The sequence below is a fragment of the Cygnus atratus genome, chromosome 9 (assembly GCF_013377495.2).
Source record: "Cygnus atratus isolate AKBS03 ecotype Queensland, Australia chromosome 9, CAtr_DNAZoo_HiC_assembly, whole genome shotgun sequence".
Lineage (NCBI taxonomy): Eukaryota > Metazoa > Chordata > Aves > Anseriformes > Anatidae > Cygnus > Cygnus atratus.
This window is the reverse complement of record NC_066370.1, coordinates 16404288-16421413: the sequence shown is the minus strand read 5'-3', so window position 1 is coordinate 16421413 and position 17126 is coordinate 16404288. Positions and strand designations below refer to the sequence as shown.

General features: G+C 43.3%; 1 protein-coding gene across 1 annotated transcript in view; it reads right to left on the bottom strand.

The window, feature by feature from the left end:
• PSMD1 (proteasome 26S subunit, non-ATPase 1) overlaps positions 1-17126 on the bottom strand; it is a 71788-nt gene continuing 54662 nt past the window's right edge. The window contains exons 19-25 of the mRNA XM_035544836.2: positions 14298-14400; positions 8857-9026; positions 7072-7164; positions 5391-5483; positions 3594-3740; positions 1046-1200; positions 1-208 (exon numbers count right to left, since the gene is read on the bottom strand). Coding sequence (XP_035400729.1) covers positions 1054-1200; positions 3594-3740; positions 5391-5483; positions 7072-7164; positions 8857-9026; positions 14298-14400 — 753 coding nt within the window. The 3' untranslated portion in view covers positions 1-208; positions 1046-1053. The remainder of the gene's footprint in view (positions 209-1045; positions 1201-3593; positions 3741-5390; positions 5484-7071; positions 7165-8856; positions 9027-14297; positions 14401-17126) is intronic.

Below are 17126 nucleotides of genomic sequence, written 5' to 3'. Positions count from 1 at the left end.
AATTTTTAATATATTTATTTGAAAACAAGGTTTTGTGAAAGAGTACACTAAATAGCATATATCTGTTCTTCAACCATAAAACACGGACTATCAGCTTTAGCTCAGCACAGATTGGGGCTGCATGCACTGAACAGCAGATCTCGATAGGAAGGTCTTCATGTCTGTCTTTCCGATATCAAGCATAGTGTCTTCTTTAGAGGACATTATCCTGGAGGAGGGGGAGAGAGAGACCAGAAAAGCAAACATATTTAACTAAGGCTTCTTGTGGTTGGCCCCACACATTCACCCAAGCCTGCCACTGACGCAACATTTACAGTTTTTAGCAGGGAGTTTGTTTTCCTGCCCATCCACCAATTCAAGTGCATAATCTTTGCTCTTGGGAGCACTGGGACATGCCAGCCCATATTTGGAAATAAAGCAACTGGATTTCTGCCTCTCAGTGAGAAACTTGCACATCAGTTCAGGCACGTTAACCAAGGAACCTGAGAACTGCACTACTCGTTGCCTGGAACAGTTCTACAAAGAGCCTTGTAATGTTCTCTGAGCCCTACATAGAGCCCATGACTGAATCGTCTCTAAATTCTGCTAAGAACTGCTGGGAATACGAGGCAACCCAAGAGAGCAGAGTAGTTCTTTTTTGACCAATCCTGCCACACTGAGGTCAAGTAGATGACAGCTTTCTTACATAAACCACTTGCTCCTCTGGGACCATCTTTCATGAGCTGATTATTCCCAGCTCAGCTGTTGCCTGTGACCCCATACACTGCTCTAACTCTGCCCAGCAGGGTTCTATTCAAAAGTAGCCAAGCCTGTGCGATTAGAGACTAGATCCAGTATGACTGGGTCAGGTCTCATCCAGAACCAAGGGCTTCCCCTTCTACTGCTACCCAACTCTTCGAAATCAGTACAGAGCACATATTTCTGAATCTGATGCAGAAGCAAAGAGCTAAAACAAGAGCACCAGATGCTGTTAACATCTTCAGTTGATCCAAAGAGGCTTTTGTTTCACTGGGATTAATAAAGGTGACTGCACACTAGATTGTACCTCAGGTCTTAATCGTCAATGTACTCGAAGGGCTCTGGTGGTTCAGGTTCCTGCTCCTCTTCCTCTATCTTCGGACCGTGAGCTGCCACAGGTTCAACCAGCTCCTCCATATCCTCACTGGTGTCCTTCAGAATGATGATGCCCCCGATGGAAAGCTGCAAGACAAGTGCAGTGAGCGTTAGAAGCAGCTTGCTGCCTTGTGGTGGAGTGCTTATGGCCACGATGTTATCCTAGACACCTCAGGTTCCTCATAAGCAGGAACGAATGCTCAACTCACACCAAAGGGAGAAAAGGGCCTTTAGTATGTAGCCACAAATTACATCAAACTGAAACCCTGTGCTGGCAGGGACAAAATCAGGTGCACGACAAGTAGGACAAATGGTAATTCAATGGTAATCGTAATTTACACTTCCTTATTTGTTTGCACCCTGCATTACAAGCTCACTGAGTATCTGGGCCAAATGCTCACAGACTTCTGAAAGTCTTAGTGGAGGCACCGGCCATTCACGTGCATGCCTCTGCAAGGAGAAAGGAGTACGCAAAGCCCTTCAAGGATTATTCAGTGCTATCTAGGAAAAGAAACCAAAAGCAGTTCCTTTCTCCTGACTGCTCGTGGATGAAGGAGTCACAGCGAAGATTCCTCAACGGTGGCCTTCACACCAACATTTCATGCCAGGAACAGCACCGTATCTGCTGATTCTCTGCTGACTGGCTCGATGCCAAAGGTATGACTTTCCCAGAAAAAGGGAAAGTTTCAGAAAGCAAAGCATCTGACGCCCACATGGATCCCTGCCTCATAAGGGGATGGAGCAGACGGAGCCTATCCAGACTACTTTTTACGTTACGATTATCTAAGCCTCAGTTTGATAGAAAATGGCATCTGGATTCACAGCTTTACCCCAGTCCCAGTCTGGCACTTTCCACATAAAAACTAATTGAACTATAATAGCTTTGTAAGGCTCATCCTTTCAGGGCAAAAAAGCCTAGTGAAGCTTCTCTCCGTAGCCACCTCCCAGGAGGCTCTCTGAAGCACAGACTAATCTGATCACCAGCTTCCACCGACTGAGGAATCCTATTAACAGAACCTCGTAAAACGAAGTGGAATTAATTACAAAGGTCACAACCAAACATCCTGGCAGGCTAAAGTAAATCCCTGCGTCTCAAGGAGTGAAACATGAGGTGCGAAGAGGCAGCGCTGTGCCATGCCTGGCTGGGATCACTGTTGACCACACCAGGACTCCAGGCTATAAACAAGCATCTCAAAGAGGCCTTTTATTCCGGCATTTCCCAAAGTAGAGCAAAGCTCCAAAACAGCTCCATTTCAAGACTCTCCTTGGTTACACACCCTACTTCCAGCAAAAAAGTGCACTGTTCTGTTCTCTTCAAAACCAATTTTTTGGGAAGAGTTAAGGGAGGAAACTGTACTCCCTTCACTAAACAGCTCTGTACTAGGGCTCTGCTTCTTTTGAAAGCGAAACAAGCAGCAAGCAGTTTCAAATAGCCATGTTTCGGCTGCGTGAGTGGACACTTACTGGACTGCATAGCAGATCTTTCCAAACCAAATACCAGTTGGGCCACCTCTTCTTTTTAGAGGTTAGGAACTGAAAGATCCTTATATAGATTTGCTAAAAGAGATGTCTCAAACGGGGATGATGCAAAGAGGATTCCAATGTGCTGATGGAATTCCAGGAAATCCACTTACTGAAAACAACTATTTTCCCAGTTAAAAAAACACAAAACAAAACAAAAAAAACCCTTTCTGAACACGTTTTTCCCATGCACAATATTGCAAGAGAGGGATGTGGAGGGCATTATTTTTAGGACAAAAATAAAAGCCAGAAGAATTTGATTCAGGAGATTTAGAGACCAGGAAAAAAAATTGTATTTGCAATATATTGGAGCATCTCACAGAAAAGTTAGTTATCCCCTGGGCTAATGCTAAAAGGTCTTTGTTCTCCATTTGACAGTCACATGCAGTCTCTTCTCTGTCTGTGTTAACAGGAGATGAGCGCACTTCTCTAAAGTCAGGTGCAACCAAATAAGAAATCTGTTTAATGAAAAAACTCACGACTACATAAGTAACCCCCACTGCAGAATAATAATGCCCCAGCACATGACGGGTGATCGTCACCATGTATTTATTTTACTGCTTTGACAATGAGCCTGTTCAACTTTTCAGCTCGTTGGAAATACCATGTCTCAGTCTCTACGTCCCCAGCAGTGTCATTAACACAGAGCGTCTAACTGGTTTCCAGGTTACAGCATGTGTCGTACGTAGAAGAAAAAGATAAAGCAGCATCAACATGGTGAAAAAGGTTGTGGCAGCTCTGGTTTTCCCCCAGCTAGAACTGCACACGATCATTTGAGGAGAGGGATATTAAGAAGTAAATATGACAACAGTGAAGTTGCAAGTCTCTGAAACAAATTAGAGTGATGCAATACATGCGAGTGGCATTCTCATGTACACATAGAGCTTCACGGTCCTTATACATAAGCCCAGCACAGGGAATGCTCAGTCAAGCACACAAACTAGTAATGTGACACTTACTGGTTTGAAAGGCTGATACCGACAGCTCTCTGTCATAGTGAGAACTTTGAGCTGAGCAGGCATGACCCTTGCTGGGTTATCCAGAAGCTGGAAGTTGGGTTCGGGTTCTTTCTTCTTTTCTTTTTCATCCTTCTTTTCAGTATCATCCTGTGGAGAGGGGAAGAGGAAATCAACATTGTTTTAATGGTAGTCTCTAACCCTTTCATAATTACTCTTCACACAGGGAGCAATTCCAGAGCATGGTGAGAAGCCATTCACCAGCTGAGGAACAAGCTACGATGTAGCTATGAGCTGGCATCGGCAATGTCAGCGTGCATCTAAGTACTCTCACAAAGGCAATGCCTCACGCTTGACTGCAGGTCAAAGCAAATTCAAGAAGACGTGGTAGTAGAATGGTTTTACCTCTGGCTTCCCTTTCTAATACTTCCTCTTAAACTCACTCTCCACTTCTATTCACATCTTAAAAATCTTTAATATCATTACTAAGCACATAAAAATTGCCCCAAACCACCCTTGTCTTTTCGCTGCTATAAAACCATCACTAGCATTTCACACTACCGGTAGCGACAGCAGCTCAACCAAAATGACTCAACTCCAGCGACTCCCTAGGGAATTGCAGTTAGATGCTCCTTTACCACTGACTCAGCAGCTGGAGGCAAAAGCTCGGAAGGAAAAAAAAAACACAGCATCATTTATACACTTAAGAAGAACGTGGATCAGATTTTCCCTCTTGCTCAGAGACATCTGCGTGTTGCAAAAAAAACTGCAGAAAAGATGGAAACAACCAATAAGAAACAATCAGGAACACCACCAAATGCATGGCATGTCCCATAACAGCAGACAGGAATATCTCTGTCCCAGCGACTGTTTGCTGCTGTGCAGATCACTTGGAAGCTACGGCTTACCAGTCACTGAATAGGCATATGAGAAAAACAGGAAAGCAATTATACCTCTAAGACATTTGGACAATAGCAAAACACTGAACTCAAACACAGCAGGTGGCAGCAAGCTCCCTTTTTGCTATCCTCGTTCTTCTGCTTGATTCAGCCAAGAAAACTTTTCACACAGCTAGAGCGTACACAGACACAACATGTGAATCCCTTAGCCCAACACATGAATCCATTCCAATACACTGCTTCCTCTCGACACCTTTACTTAACTGTAGGTTGTAAAGATTTTGGAAGAAACATTCATCCGTTCAGCACATTTTGCTTAGTCAATAGTGCTGCAAGAATAATTCAAAGAAAAGGCAGTGTTTGATGACAAGGAAACACTGAAAAAGGAACAAAAAAACCCCAGAGATTCTACCTTGCACCCAAGATGATTCATTTTCTGAACCAACTGCAGAAAGTTCGGTGCCTACAACATGGCCAATACTTAAGTGGGTCCACATAGTTATTGTACACATACACCTTTGATCTTATGACACACTTCCTTCGCATACCATTTGTGTGTTTCTTCTTAAAACTCCCTGACCATGTTGCTTTACTCACAGAGATGCTAAACTGGAATTAGAAAAGTTTCTACTGAGCTGATAGGCATAACGCATTTTCAGCTTACAGTTACTCTTGGCATATTTGCATCTGTTATGTGAGCACAAAAGGAAGGGTCCTTTGTCAAAGTACATCAAGAATTTTAGCTGCCATGTATTTTCCAAATTACAGCAGCCACCGAGAATTCATTATCTGGGTCACTGTGTTGGGTACAGTGTTAAGTGGGTGCCAGCTTTCAAGACACACCTTCCACATTTATAAGGCTGGGGGAAGAGGACATTTAAGTTTCAATGTTTACACCCACCACTTCCATCTTTTCCTCTTCCTTCTTCTCTTTCTCCTTCTCCTTTTCCTTCTTCTTGGCTTTCGCAGTGATGGACAGCACAGCAGTGGAAACCTGGATATGTCAGAGGAGGCAAGCATTCAGTATGACTGCAACACTACACTGTGCTTCAGCTCCCCAAGCAGGGGAACAAAAGGAAACCAGTGTTGGGTTAGTTCTCAGTGCAGCTGTCAACGAGATCAATTCCTCTGCCTGTGCACTGCTCTGTTTAACAGACAAATACACCACCACCAAAGCAAATAAACAGTACAGATGGGACAAAAGATGCCATGAATACAGACTGGGTACAGTCACACAGAAGGAAGAATTTCCTAATTCAGAGATTAATAATTACTGTTTGGGTCTCTACATGAGATTTTTTTTAACAGAGCAAAGAATGGAAATTTTGTTATTGGAAATAATCTGTTACTAGAGTTTCTATGGTAAAGAAAAATGTCTATAGATTCTCTTCAGAATGACCTGAAAAGCTGTTCCACTCTCCTAATCCGACAGCTCTCTTTCACTGACCTAAAGAAACAGATGCACAAAATACCCTATGAAGAAGACCACATGGAGCTTTGGCACTCCTGAGCCACAAAGTACCCAGAAGCAACGCTCACTACAAGAATTCAGCATGTCTCCCCCCTTCCCGCAAGCACATCTCTCTCTATCCACAGCAGCTGCCTCTACAAGACAGTAACTTCCTCAGAGGAACAGGGAGCAACTGTGCTTGTCACGTTCCTGGTGAGGCTTTCTAGGCTGAATGCGGCCTCGTGGCATGTTTTAATTTTGGCCAGGGAAGTCTAAAACAAAAACAGATTTATCCAATTCAGATCCCATTCCAAAGGCGAGAATGCAGCTATGAGCAGTAAACTTTGCCTTTTGTAAGAGTTCATTTCTGGGTTCCTTGGTGGCACTGATTTCCTGCCCATCATTCAATTCTGATAAAATGTTTTACAATTTTCACACAACGCCATTCATCAGCATGACATGCCTCAGGTCTCCACTGCTGCAATTGCTCCCTACGGGCTGCTTTGCCTGCTGCTGTGGTCTGCTCAGCAGCTTTTACCATCTTATGCCAGGAGACAAATCACTTCCACTGTTGTCTGCTAGTCATCTGATTTCATCTGTTCCCTTTCTGCACCTGTGTGTTCTCCGTTCCACGCTTACCTTTTTGCAATCCATGGGCCTGATAACTCACATTCTAGCACACGGTCCCACTACCCTGAGACCAGGTACAGTTCTGTCCTTCCATATGGAACTATTTAAGATCTGTCCAACCTAATATTCTCAGCGTTTGTACTGCAGCAGCACTTTGGAGCCCAAGCCACAGACAAGGACGCTGTTGTTCTAGGTGCTGCACACAGATGACACACACTTAAGTCAGTAAGGCATGGAAAAAAAAGTTTTAATCAGTGCTTCTGCTTGATCACTGGAGATAAGGGAAGTTCCAGTGACTCAGTAGCACAGCAGCTCTGTGCCATGATCAGCAACAGTCCCAGGCTCAGCAGGAAAAAATAGTTAGAATTCTCCTTCAGAGACAACAGGGCCTGCCAATTTTTCTCCTGTTCTTCAAACACCCTGTTAGTGCCACCAAAGTCAATGTTTATACTAGGAGGGAGAAGGGGCTGGTCTTTACAACATGGAAAGCTGGCCCAAATACCTTTTCTTTCTCCTTCTCCTTTGGAACCTCCAGGGGTGGGGGGTAGGCAAATGTGGACGGCTTACAGTTGGACTTGTATTGGACTTTTGGCATCTAAGATAAACAGTTAAAAAAAAATGGTTAGAGACAAGAAAAGCAGAGGAAAAAGTCCACAGCAGAATAATTACTTTAGCTTCATTTTCCTTCCAGCAGAGACAAACACAGATCCTCTAAAGAATACAAGCTTCCCCTTCTCCCCCTCCGGAAGCAGAGAAACTGTTATCAGTGGCAACGGTTCAACTAGAACAATGTTATTTAATTATTCTATAATCTGACTCTGGCAAGCTCTCCTAGCCTTCTCCATACACTCCATGCTATTCACACCATGCTTTGTTTTCATTGTTTCAATGCTTTTGTGGTTTTAATGTTGTTGCTGTGCCTGCTCTTATTAACACAAAATTGGTTTAAGATCTAAGTGGAGATCTGTCAATGCACGCTAGGCCAACCAAGCGCTGCCTGACGTTCACCTCTTGCAAAAGGACAGTCCGTTTTGGGGGTGGGTAACCAATTTCACATATTGTCTTACGCTTGTCTACATAAGCAAGGCCAGAAAGCACCTTTTGACAGCCCATCCGAATTCTTTGGCTGAATTAATTTCTCCTATCTCTTCCTTCACAACACGTCATGGAGCAAAAAAGACCAGGGACTGCTCCGAGGAAGCAAGGTGGGTGTGGTGCCGCCCACAACATACATCCAGCCCCCAGCTGGCTTGAGTATTCAGGCCAAGTTATATGAGAATCTTACCCACAGCCATTTGGGCTCGCTGGAAACTCTAAGGGATGGGGAGAGGAGATAAAATGGCAGTGCAGCCAAGCAGTCAAAAAGGTGCTGAGCCTATCACCTCTGGGGAGGTGCACTGACAAAGCTGCAATGCAATTTGTTTGACGTACTCAGGACAGAGAGGGGGGTGGAAAATGGCATTTTAATGCAAGCCTTTCTTCAAACAGAGCAAGAATTTTGAGCTGTGTATAGACTGACTCAATGCTAAACCCAAGACAGGTGGAGAAGCGCACCCTACAGCCATAAGCTGTTGGTCTAGGGTCTGCAATCCTGCAAGCTGGCTCCATCCCACAGAGGGCTTCTGGAAGACCAGCACAGCCCTATACATGCTCTGTGCATCACAGAATGACCCTGCAGCAGTGACAGGAGGGGGATGCGTATTCAGAAGCTTTTCTGTGGAAGTTACTAGCTCAGCTCTTCAGCACAGGAGACCCAGCATGGTATACAGCTATGTGGCCATACCACAACTGATCGGCTGGAAGAACAAAAGTGCAAGACAAGTGCAGTACCCAGGACAGTGGTTTAATGTTTACTCCCTCAGGAATTGAAACAAATTCCCTTTACCCACTGCTAGCTCTCCTAGGGGAGAGTATTACATGATTCATTTGAGGGTGGCTTAAGAATGTGTATTTATTTATTTATTTTTTTTTTAAGTAATTTTGATCTTCCGGAGTGATAGCAGGGTGGTCTCTGCCCACACATACTTAATAGAATTCCATTCTTCCTAAGTTACTTTGAAGTAAAGGAGACAAAGTTTACTCTTCACATCTCTCTTGTCCCTAGTCCTCTACCAGCCCTGCAATTAAAGCCTGCTTTTCAGACTTCTTCCAGTTAGCACCATTTCTGGTGCATACAAGCTGGAAGCACCCAAATAAAACCAACAAATGCAAGCAGGCATGTCTCTCCGGGGCCACTCAAGTCTCCCAAGCAGCTATCAATGCCTTTTTTCCTCCACTCATTACGTACCTTAAGATCCTTGTTAAGGCCAATGACACAGGTTGGGGTGAAAGCCAGTGATAAGAAGTGAGACAGGGGGAACCAGAACCAGAACTGGGTGAAGACCAGAACTCCCACCACGGAAGGCATGTGAGTATGTCCTGTCCTTGACTGCAGCGAAATAGTTACGTTATGGCCCCCTGCAAGGAATCACAAATGACATCACAAATGAATTAATGAATTCCTGGGTACTCCACAAGGATTCCTGAGTGATGCATCTTTAAAACAGATGCTGTGAAGGGGGATACAAGCACAAGCCAGACCACAATGCTGTCAGCTTTCTCCTCTGTTCTCACCTTTCACAGTGAAACTCGTGAGCAGTGAACAACCTCTGTCTAGCCCTATACATCTGCTAGATGTTACCCATACGCAATCAATGAATACAGCCCTTCCGTGCTCATTTTGCCAGGAGACAGTTAACACAGAAGTACAGATCAGAAGGCAGAGAGAGATGGAACAAATAGGCAGACCTTAGCTATAACCAATTTCAAAACATAGCCTATCAATGAGCCACAAGGCAAGAATCACAAAGAAAGCAGTGCACATAAAGCACTTATACATAAGCGTTTCTCTCTGTCTGCCTCGCTGAACTGCCTATTATTCAGAAGAAATACGCCTGCATTTTTATCCTACACCATCTCAGAAGAAAAAAATGTAAACAGCAGCAACTTCAGAAGTTGCTTCTGGAGGTGATCAATCTATGCAGCAAAGAGACAAGCTCCTGCAGTCTTTGCAACAAAATTAAATCTCTGCCAGACAACCCAAGTCTTAGGTTTGTACTTGCAAAGCAGAGACCAAAACAACTCCATATGTTGATGTAGTGCAGAAACATCCAGCCAGAAACCAAATTGAAAGATTGGGCTTGCAGACAGAACGAGAAAGTGTTAATCTGATCTTCAGCCTTCTGATGAACACAGTGAATTGAGTTGAAGAGGGCACCAGGCAACTCCATTACCGCTGACGTGACCAGGTGCAGGGAGGTTAACTTGGTTAAAATACAAACACCCACTCCGTCCAAACTCAGGGCGCTTCAGAGCTGCAAATCCCAAACTGGAGGAGCACTCCTCTGCCATGCATAAGCAGCTATCTGTAGCGGGGCCAGGCAGCAATTGAGTTGTCTGTGTTTTAAAGAAATCAAACGTTATTTTTGCTCCCACAACTCATGAAAGCCCTGAACGAAGCAGTAATCTCATTTTAGGCACTCATCAGAGCTAGTCCCAGGAAAGGCAGTGGAAGGAGGAGGATTTTGATGTCCTCCTATAGTGTACTCCACATACATACTATCTCCCTGCCATTCCTTTTGTGGCAGCAATACTTCTGCTGTTTGACTAGAGAACTCCTTCCAGATGCCTTTTTGAAGAGAGGCAACGATGTGATCTCTGCTTTTCCCACTGCCAGGTCCAACGTGCTTCTCATTAATTCCCTCTGGTACCGCTCTCATACTTGCATTTGAATTTGCAATAGCATTAACAAGGGAGTGCCTGAGGTCTTGTGCTATCCTTAAACATACCAAACATTGCACATTTGAATGTCTGGTCTTCTCCTCAATCTTTACTCCGAACTTTTCTTCATCGCATCGCTATATAAGGGTCAGGTCAGTAATCCGCAGATATTCTGGGTAAAGCAGCCCAGCAAACGTTGCACAAGCAGCTTAGCTATACTTTATCAAACTTTTGGAATTTTATTTTCCAAATTTATTTTTAACCTTCAGAATTTTATTATCCAATCTCTGGAATTTCCTGGATGAGTAAGAGATTTCGTAGTCCAAAGATGCTGTCATGCTGCTGCTCTCTGCTGTTTTACGTCCACGGACAGCCCACCCTCATTCCCAGGGTTTTGCGTGGAGCAGGAAAGGTGGAGGGAGCTGATATTGCACAACTGTGATATATCTTCACGATTAAGCAGCAGCCCTGACAACCCGGAAAGGAACACGTTCCAGATCTTTAGCCAGATGAATGTAAGCTGTGACATGATTACCTCAAAACCCAACCAACGAAACATGAGATTTTCAGGGCTCTGGGCTGGTACTGTAACAGCCAGCTCCCAGAGCTCACGTTGCTGTTGTGACAAGGTTTGCCAGAATTAAAGGGGCTGTTCTGAAGGCTACGAGGATTTGCTGGCTCAAACTTAACGTTAACAAGGAGAGGGAGCGCAACAAGCAGATGCTGATGATCTATATACATTGATGAACTCATTCATAGCCTGTAATTATGGTGGCGCTTTTGTAACATCCATCACTCAATTCTACAAACTTAGGTCTTTTGACAAGTTTTCTGATAGCGCACACACCTTGCTAGTAATACTCTGGAAGCATAACTCAGGGCAGCACACTAGCACAGCACTCATCACATGCTTCATGGACCTAGGAAATCAGTTTCCAACCTTGGCCTAGGCTGCATCCTACTTTCGCACAATATCATATCACTTCCTTCTGTATCAGGAGAGACTTACAAGTTGCTCCATGTACATAATGAATGAAGGTGACCTGAGCTGCTAGTGGCAGCACAGAAAGGTCAAAATCCATCATCTGACCAAACCCTAGCAGAGGGGCTTTCAGCATGTGCCAGCATTGGCAATGAGCCACTCTGTAGCCCTCATCTAATGCAATGTTTTTTCTTCCTTACCTGCCAGTTATGCCCGACTTCACATTAAAAGCCTGTAAGCAGGAACAACCAGGGGAAAGGTGGGAAACACTAACACTGAATTCAACATGTGTAAGGGCAGACCATGCACACCAAAGTTTGTTTATTGTACTAAAGTCTTTAAGAGCCAAAATACAACATATCACATGAGACACATATTTGGAGGGAAAGCAACGTGGGAAACCCCTTACTCTGTAATTTGAAAGATTTCCTTTTCCATCACTCACTACAGTTGACTCCAAAACTGTGGAGAATCCGGTACATTCACCTTCACGCTGTCAACAGCTGCTTCAGTTCAGCCTGCACTGCCCAAGGCTACAGTCTGTCCCAAACCCACCGCATAGCTAACCCCACCCAGACTTTTCCTAAATGCAGAGAGGAGGATTTTCCAGATGTAATACATAAATATTTACATGCTGACTATCGCTCCCTTTTTTCTCATCGATTGAGAAATGTTGCATTAAGAATCAGAGAAGATACCTAGAGCCCAGAGGGCAAAATAGTTTTCAAGTAGGGCAAATGCTGATGCCTAACTAAATCACCACATCCCTTTTATAGCTCACATTTACAGACACATTCCAGAAAATAAGGCATATTCATTTTGCAAAGAACAGAAAGGGAGTCATCAGCCTGGAACAAGAGAGCATGTCTGTACATGAAGGGGAGCATTATAAAAGTTCAGATGTTTGGGGGAAAAAAAATATCTAAATTTAGAGTGTCTACGCTTTTCTTATTTTAATTTAAGTAAAAAAGTAGCTGCTTGGGCCTAACAATTAGACAATGACGAAATTTTTCTTATCCACTTCAGTGCTCCCAAGGTACCCTCCTCTCCTTCCATGAAACCAGCAGTCTGACGACTGCTTCATTCTCTGAGCACAAAATCCACCTCCAATGCATCATTTCCCAGTTGCCCACCGGAAATCTTGCACTTTTAATCAAAGCCTGTCATTGGAAGAGAATTATACTTTTCTACTTCCCCCACGAAAAAAACCCACCAAACTCAATAGACCTAGCTATGGCAGATGACACGAAGAACCTTTTTTTCCTGGCAGTGATAATTAAATTCTATAGCTCATTGTTTCAGATAAGCACTTATAGTTGTATGGGAGAGATAAAAAAGACTTTTATTTTAAGAGGCTCTAATGTAAATGGCAACAGGTTAAGAAAGGGTAGGTCACAGCCTTTCCCCAGCAGCACAGCAAGAAATAAAGAGCCAAGATGTTGGCACAAATTCACATGTAGTTTACTAAAACTGGGTATTTATGGTTCCCAAATCACTGTACAATACATGAGAGACACATGAAACAAATAAGGTTTTAGCTGCATTGTTATGTTTTAATCTTAGAGGTAGGAATTTAAAACAGGTTTGTACAGCCGAGAGAAAAATCCTTCTGAGCCAGCTGAAACAGCTTCCCAGCAACATATTACGAGTATGCGAATGACAAAAATTATTGGAACATTCTTGTGCCAAGAGTACTGGTAAGCCCGAGCTCTGGGAGAGGTACCTGGGACACAAGGCTAAAGACAAAGGAGGAGAAGGTGATTCCTGTTGGTGATTCTTGTTGCTTCCTTCTCTGGCTAGCCCTGGTCAAAGAGCATGGAGCAGCCTGACTGCCATATGCCCACCAGGAATAGAGCTCTGGAAGCACGCTTCCACGCAGACAGGCAAAGGCAGCCCTACATTTTAATCTCCCAACCACATGGGTTGAAAATGTAGTGATTTGATACAGACACTGTAACAACAAGGCTTGGCTCATTGTGCTGTGCGTAAGCCATGTCACTGAGACAAATATATTAGACTCCTTTGCTGATGTGACTTCAGGATTAACCTTGATCTCGAGAGTACTGGGAAAAGCAGATTGTTTCTACCTACCACGAGGAATAAGGACAAGGAACTCTATGCCCAGAGAAGCTCACGGCACGAGAGGCCAGTTGGGACAAACTGTTTGGATGCATGGGACAGCACTGGAAACTTGGAAAGGAGGTACTATTGACACACAGCACTTTACATGTCTTAACTCCAGCAGAAGGAAAAATTCAAAACAAAACATTGTCTGCCCTCTTTGCTTACAGAAACCTTCCTTAATAGGCCCTGCAATTCAGCCCTTGTGAAATGCTTACACCCTTCACAGGATCCTACCCCTGGCTCAACGTTAGTCATTAACATTCATGAAATGTTCGCTACGCTAGAAAAAGGTAGTGTGACTCCGTGTGACTAACTGGTTCTTCTGAAGTAACACTAATACAGTTAAATTTGCTTCCCTCATTATGTAACACTCCTAATAATCAAGGAAGAAGAAAAACTTAGTTATTAAAAACATATTTAATGCCTTTTTTTTTTTAGCTGGTCATTTCAGATTTTGACAGAAATTTCAAAATAAGAAGACAGGATACCACAAGGTGTCCAAATTTCTGGACCTTAGAAAAATAAAGAAGAAATCTAAAATGCTATAAATCACCATTCAGGACAACAAAACAGAGCAAAAAAATCGTATTTGTGCAGACTTCTGGACAAATGACCAACTCCAATGACAAGACTGGTTTATTTTAACTGAAGCACACTGATACAAGCTGGAACTATAAAGCGGGGTTTATTTCTTTAATTAAATAAAATTACTTGAAATCAGAGATTTCTTACTGCTATTACATGACAGGCATAAAGCCAGCACTTCATCTCCCAAATGAAATTTCTTATTACAGCTATCAGAAGCATTCTGTAGTCAAGCAAGTGTAAGAAATTTTGACTGCTTTAGATATTTGAGGAATTACCTGCATCCAAAATGCCTTGTGCCAGGATTGCTCCAAACTTTGCCATAACATCATCATGCTTATCATTGATCACTTTGGAATAGAGCTGTCTGAACTGGCTGACCTGGATGGGAAAAAAGAAAAGAGATTATAAAATTGCACGAGTCAAATACTCTGTCATTATGGGAAGTATCCTGGATTTCTGCATCCTAGGAGGACATTCAATTTTTCAGTGGTTTTAATCACAGGTGATACAAGTTTAATAATTAATTGCAGAGGTTTTCCCCACTTGAAGATACCCATATAGCGACTTTAAATAGTCAGCACAGACATACATTTCCAAACCACATCTTGCAGGCCTTACGTGAGTAGCCTGAGAATCTCTGGAGTATCAGTGGAATAACAGACCAACCGATGAGTTTGTGGCAACAACTACTATATGTTCTTAGGTGCGTGACACTGCACTTTATTAAATTTCCTCCAATTCCTACTGCTGAAAACCTCAAACCTATTCTGGTTTTCCTCTATAATAGTTCTGCTGTATTGATAATGCTCCTATGGTGCGTCATCAGCAGATTTTGCTACCGCACTCATACCTTTTAAGTCAAAATCATTAATGAAAATATTTAATAATGTAACAGTTCATGCCATGGTACATTTACCACAATGTTTTAAGTGCGCATTAATAAGGGAAATTGCTAAACCTTTGCTTATATTATCATCATTGCTTCCAACAGCTTCATCTTTCACTGATTCACTATGAGTTGTAAAGATAGAACAGTATCACATCCAGAAATACCTAAGGCTCTATCAAAAATTAATAGCCTATCTTTCAGTACATACAGGGGAACAACAATACAGTTCAAGTGATTTTTATAGCTGAAGAAGCTGACCGGAAAATCCCAACCTGCAATGCAGTCAAAAGCTGAGAATCTGCATCCAACCCACTGAATGTCTGGAAGAAACTTCTGTACCTCTTCCCTAAATTAATTTTCATCCAGGTATCTGTGGAAAATGTTGTTTTCATACTAAGCCTTCGCCTGACACACTCAAAAGCGAAGGAGGTCTTTTCAATAAGTCTCCTCACAAGAAGTCTTCAACAAGCTTCTCCCCACTATCGGCCCATTTTATCACTGCACCCAAGTCCTCTTCCTACTGCTACAGCCAGACAAGAGGACAAACTTCTACCTCAAGTTGCCAGCCAGCCTCCAGATATTGAAAGGTTCCCTTCTGGCTGCTAACCCTTCACGTGCAGAACGCCCCAAGCCCCAGAGCTGTGCTACTGCAGCCAGTTCCCACCCACCAGACAGTATCTGAGAAATGATGTTAAATATCTGGGGTGGAAGAAGACAAATTGCCTCTCCCAACAACATGAGCATTGTATACCAGAATCACAACACCATGTGATAGCCCTACATACTTATTGGACCTCATATAAAGACTGCATGCCTTCTGCAAACCAGTTTTGTTTAAAAAAAACAACAGGCATCAATCCACCACACCGTTTAAAACACAGGAGCCCTAAAGGAAAAGCCACTTTCCAGTCACTACCTTTTCCTCTGCTCTTTCAGCAGCTAACCCAGCTGTACTATTCGTCACCTCAACATCTTTAGCACTGATGACATCTAACCTGATGAAATTTAAACCAGTCTCTGGCTTACGTGAAGGACACGAACTTTTATATGTGTAAGCCATGACCTGCTGAACACCAGCTGTAATAAAATTACTTGCTTCGATTCCCACAAATGGACAGCCTCACAACCACGAAGCACCACATCAGCCGGCCACCTCAGCAAAGCTGAGCAGAACAACAGTACAGCATTTACTAAAACTGACAGGAAAAATGTCAGCTATTTCCATGTCTCAGTCTAAGTCCAACGATCTGCGTATTAATATTAGTTCCCTAGATGCCAGTTCTCCTTTGCATTAGGAAGTTTCTCATTACTAGGTGGTAAGGTCACCAAATGGAGGTGACTTAAAAGTCCTTGCCTTTATAAATGCTAAGGAAAAGGAGCAATGCACATTTTTGGGGCAGCCACACATACACAGATGGGGTGGCAGGATGATACTGCACACACAGAACAGGGTTTCTTCTGGATATACTGAAGAAACTCCACCACCGCTTCACTCTATTTATGCTTTTTCACGCTCTCCTGATTTTTATTTAGGAAAGCTTACACGGAGGTTTACACATTTAATATAAATAGTTTGTTTCTTATGCCTGACCTCTTGTATACTGGAAAAATACCTCAGTTTGTACTCACAGTGTTATTTCCCTCAATATTCATACTCACAGCCTCTGAAGCAGAACATGTCCTACCACCTGCTTCCTCCTGGAACGACGTTGATCTCCAGCAACCTGGAGCAAGGCAACCACATGCAGGCCAGCTAAACCAAGACCTTCAGTTATTATTTGGGATGGACACAAAGCAACATGTAAAACTATTTGTCTGGTTTTGCTGAACAGTAGGATTCTAGTGCCTCTGTTTAGAGCATGTCATTCCTGTAACTCTGGGCTCAGCTTCTAGGCTTGGAATATTTATAAAAAGGGATGTTACAAAGCTCTGAAAAAAAATCACTCATTCAGTGGACTGTAATCTGGAATTTACACAGTAATCAAATCTTCAAAGAACAAAACCCTGGGCGAAGCGAGAAGACATTCAGCAGGTCTGCTAAAGTTCATGCTGGCGTCTGAAGTCTGACAGAGAAGTACCTCAGAGCGCAGGGCAGAAACACCTCACTTGGCAAACACGAGCCCATGCTAGCAGCAGAAGTCATTCACTTCCTTCCCCCAGTCACGGCTGGCAGTCTCTGTAAGCATCCTATCCACGGCTTTCACAGCTCCTACTC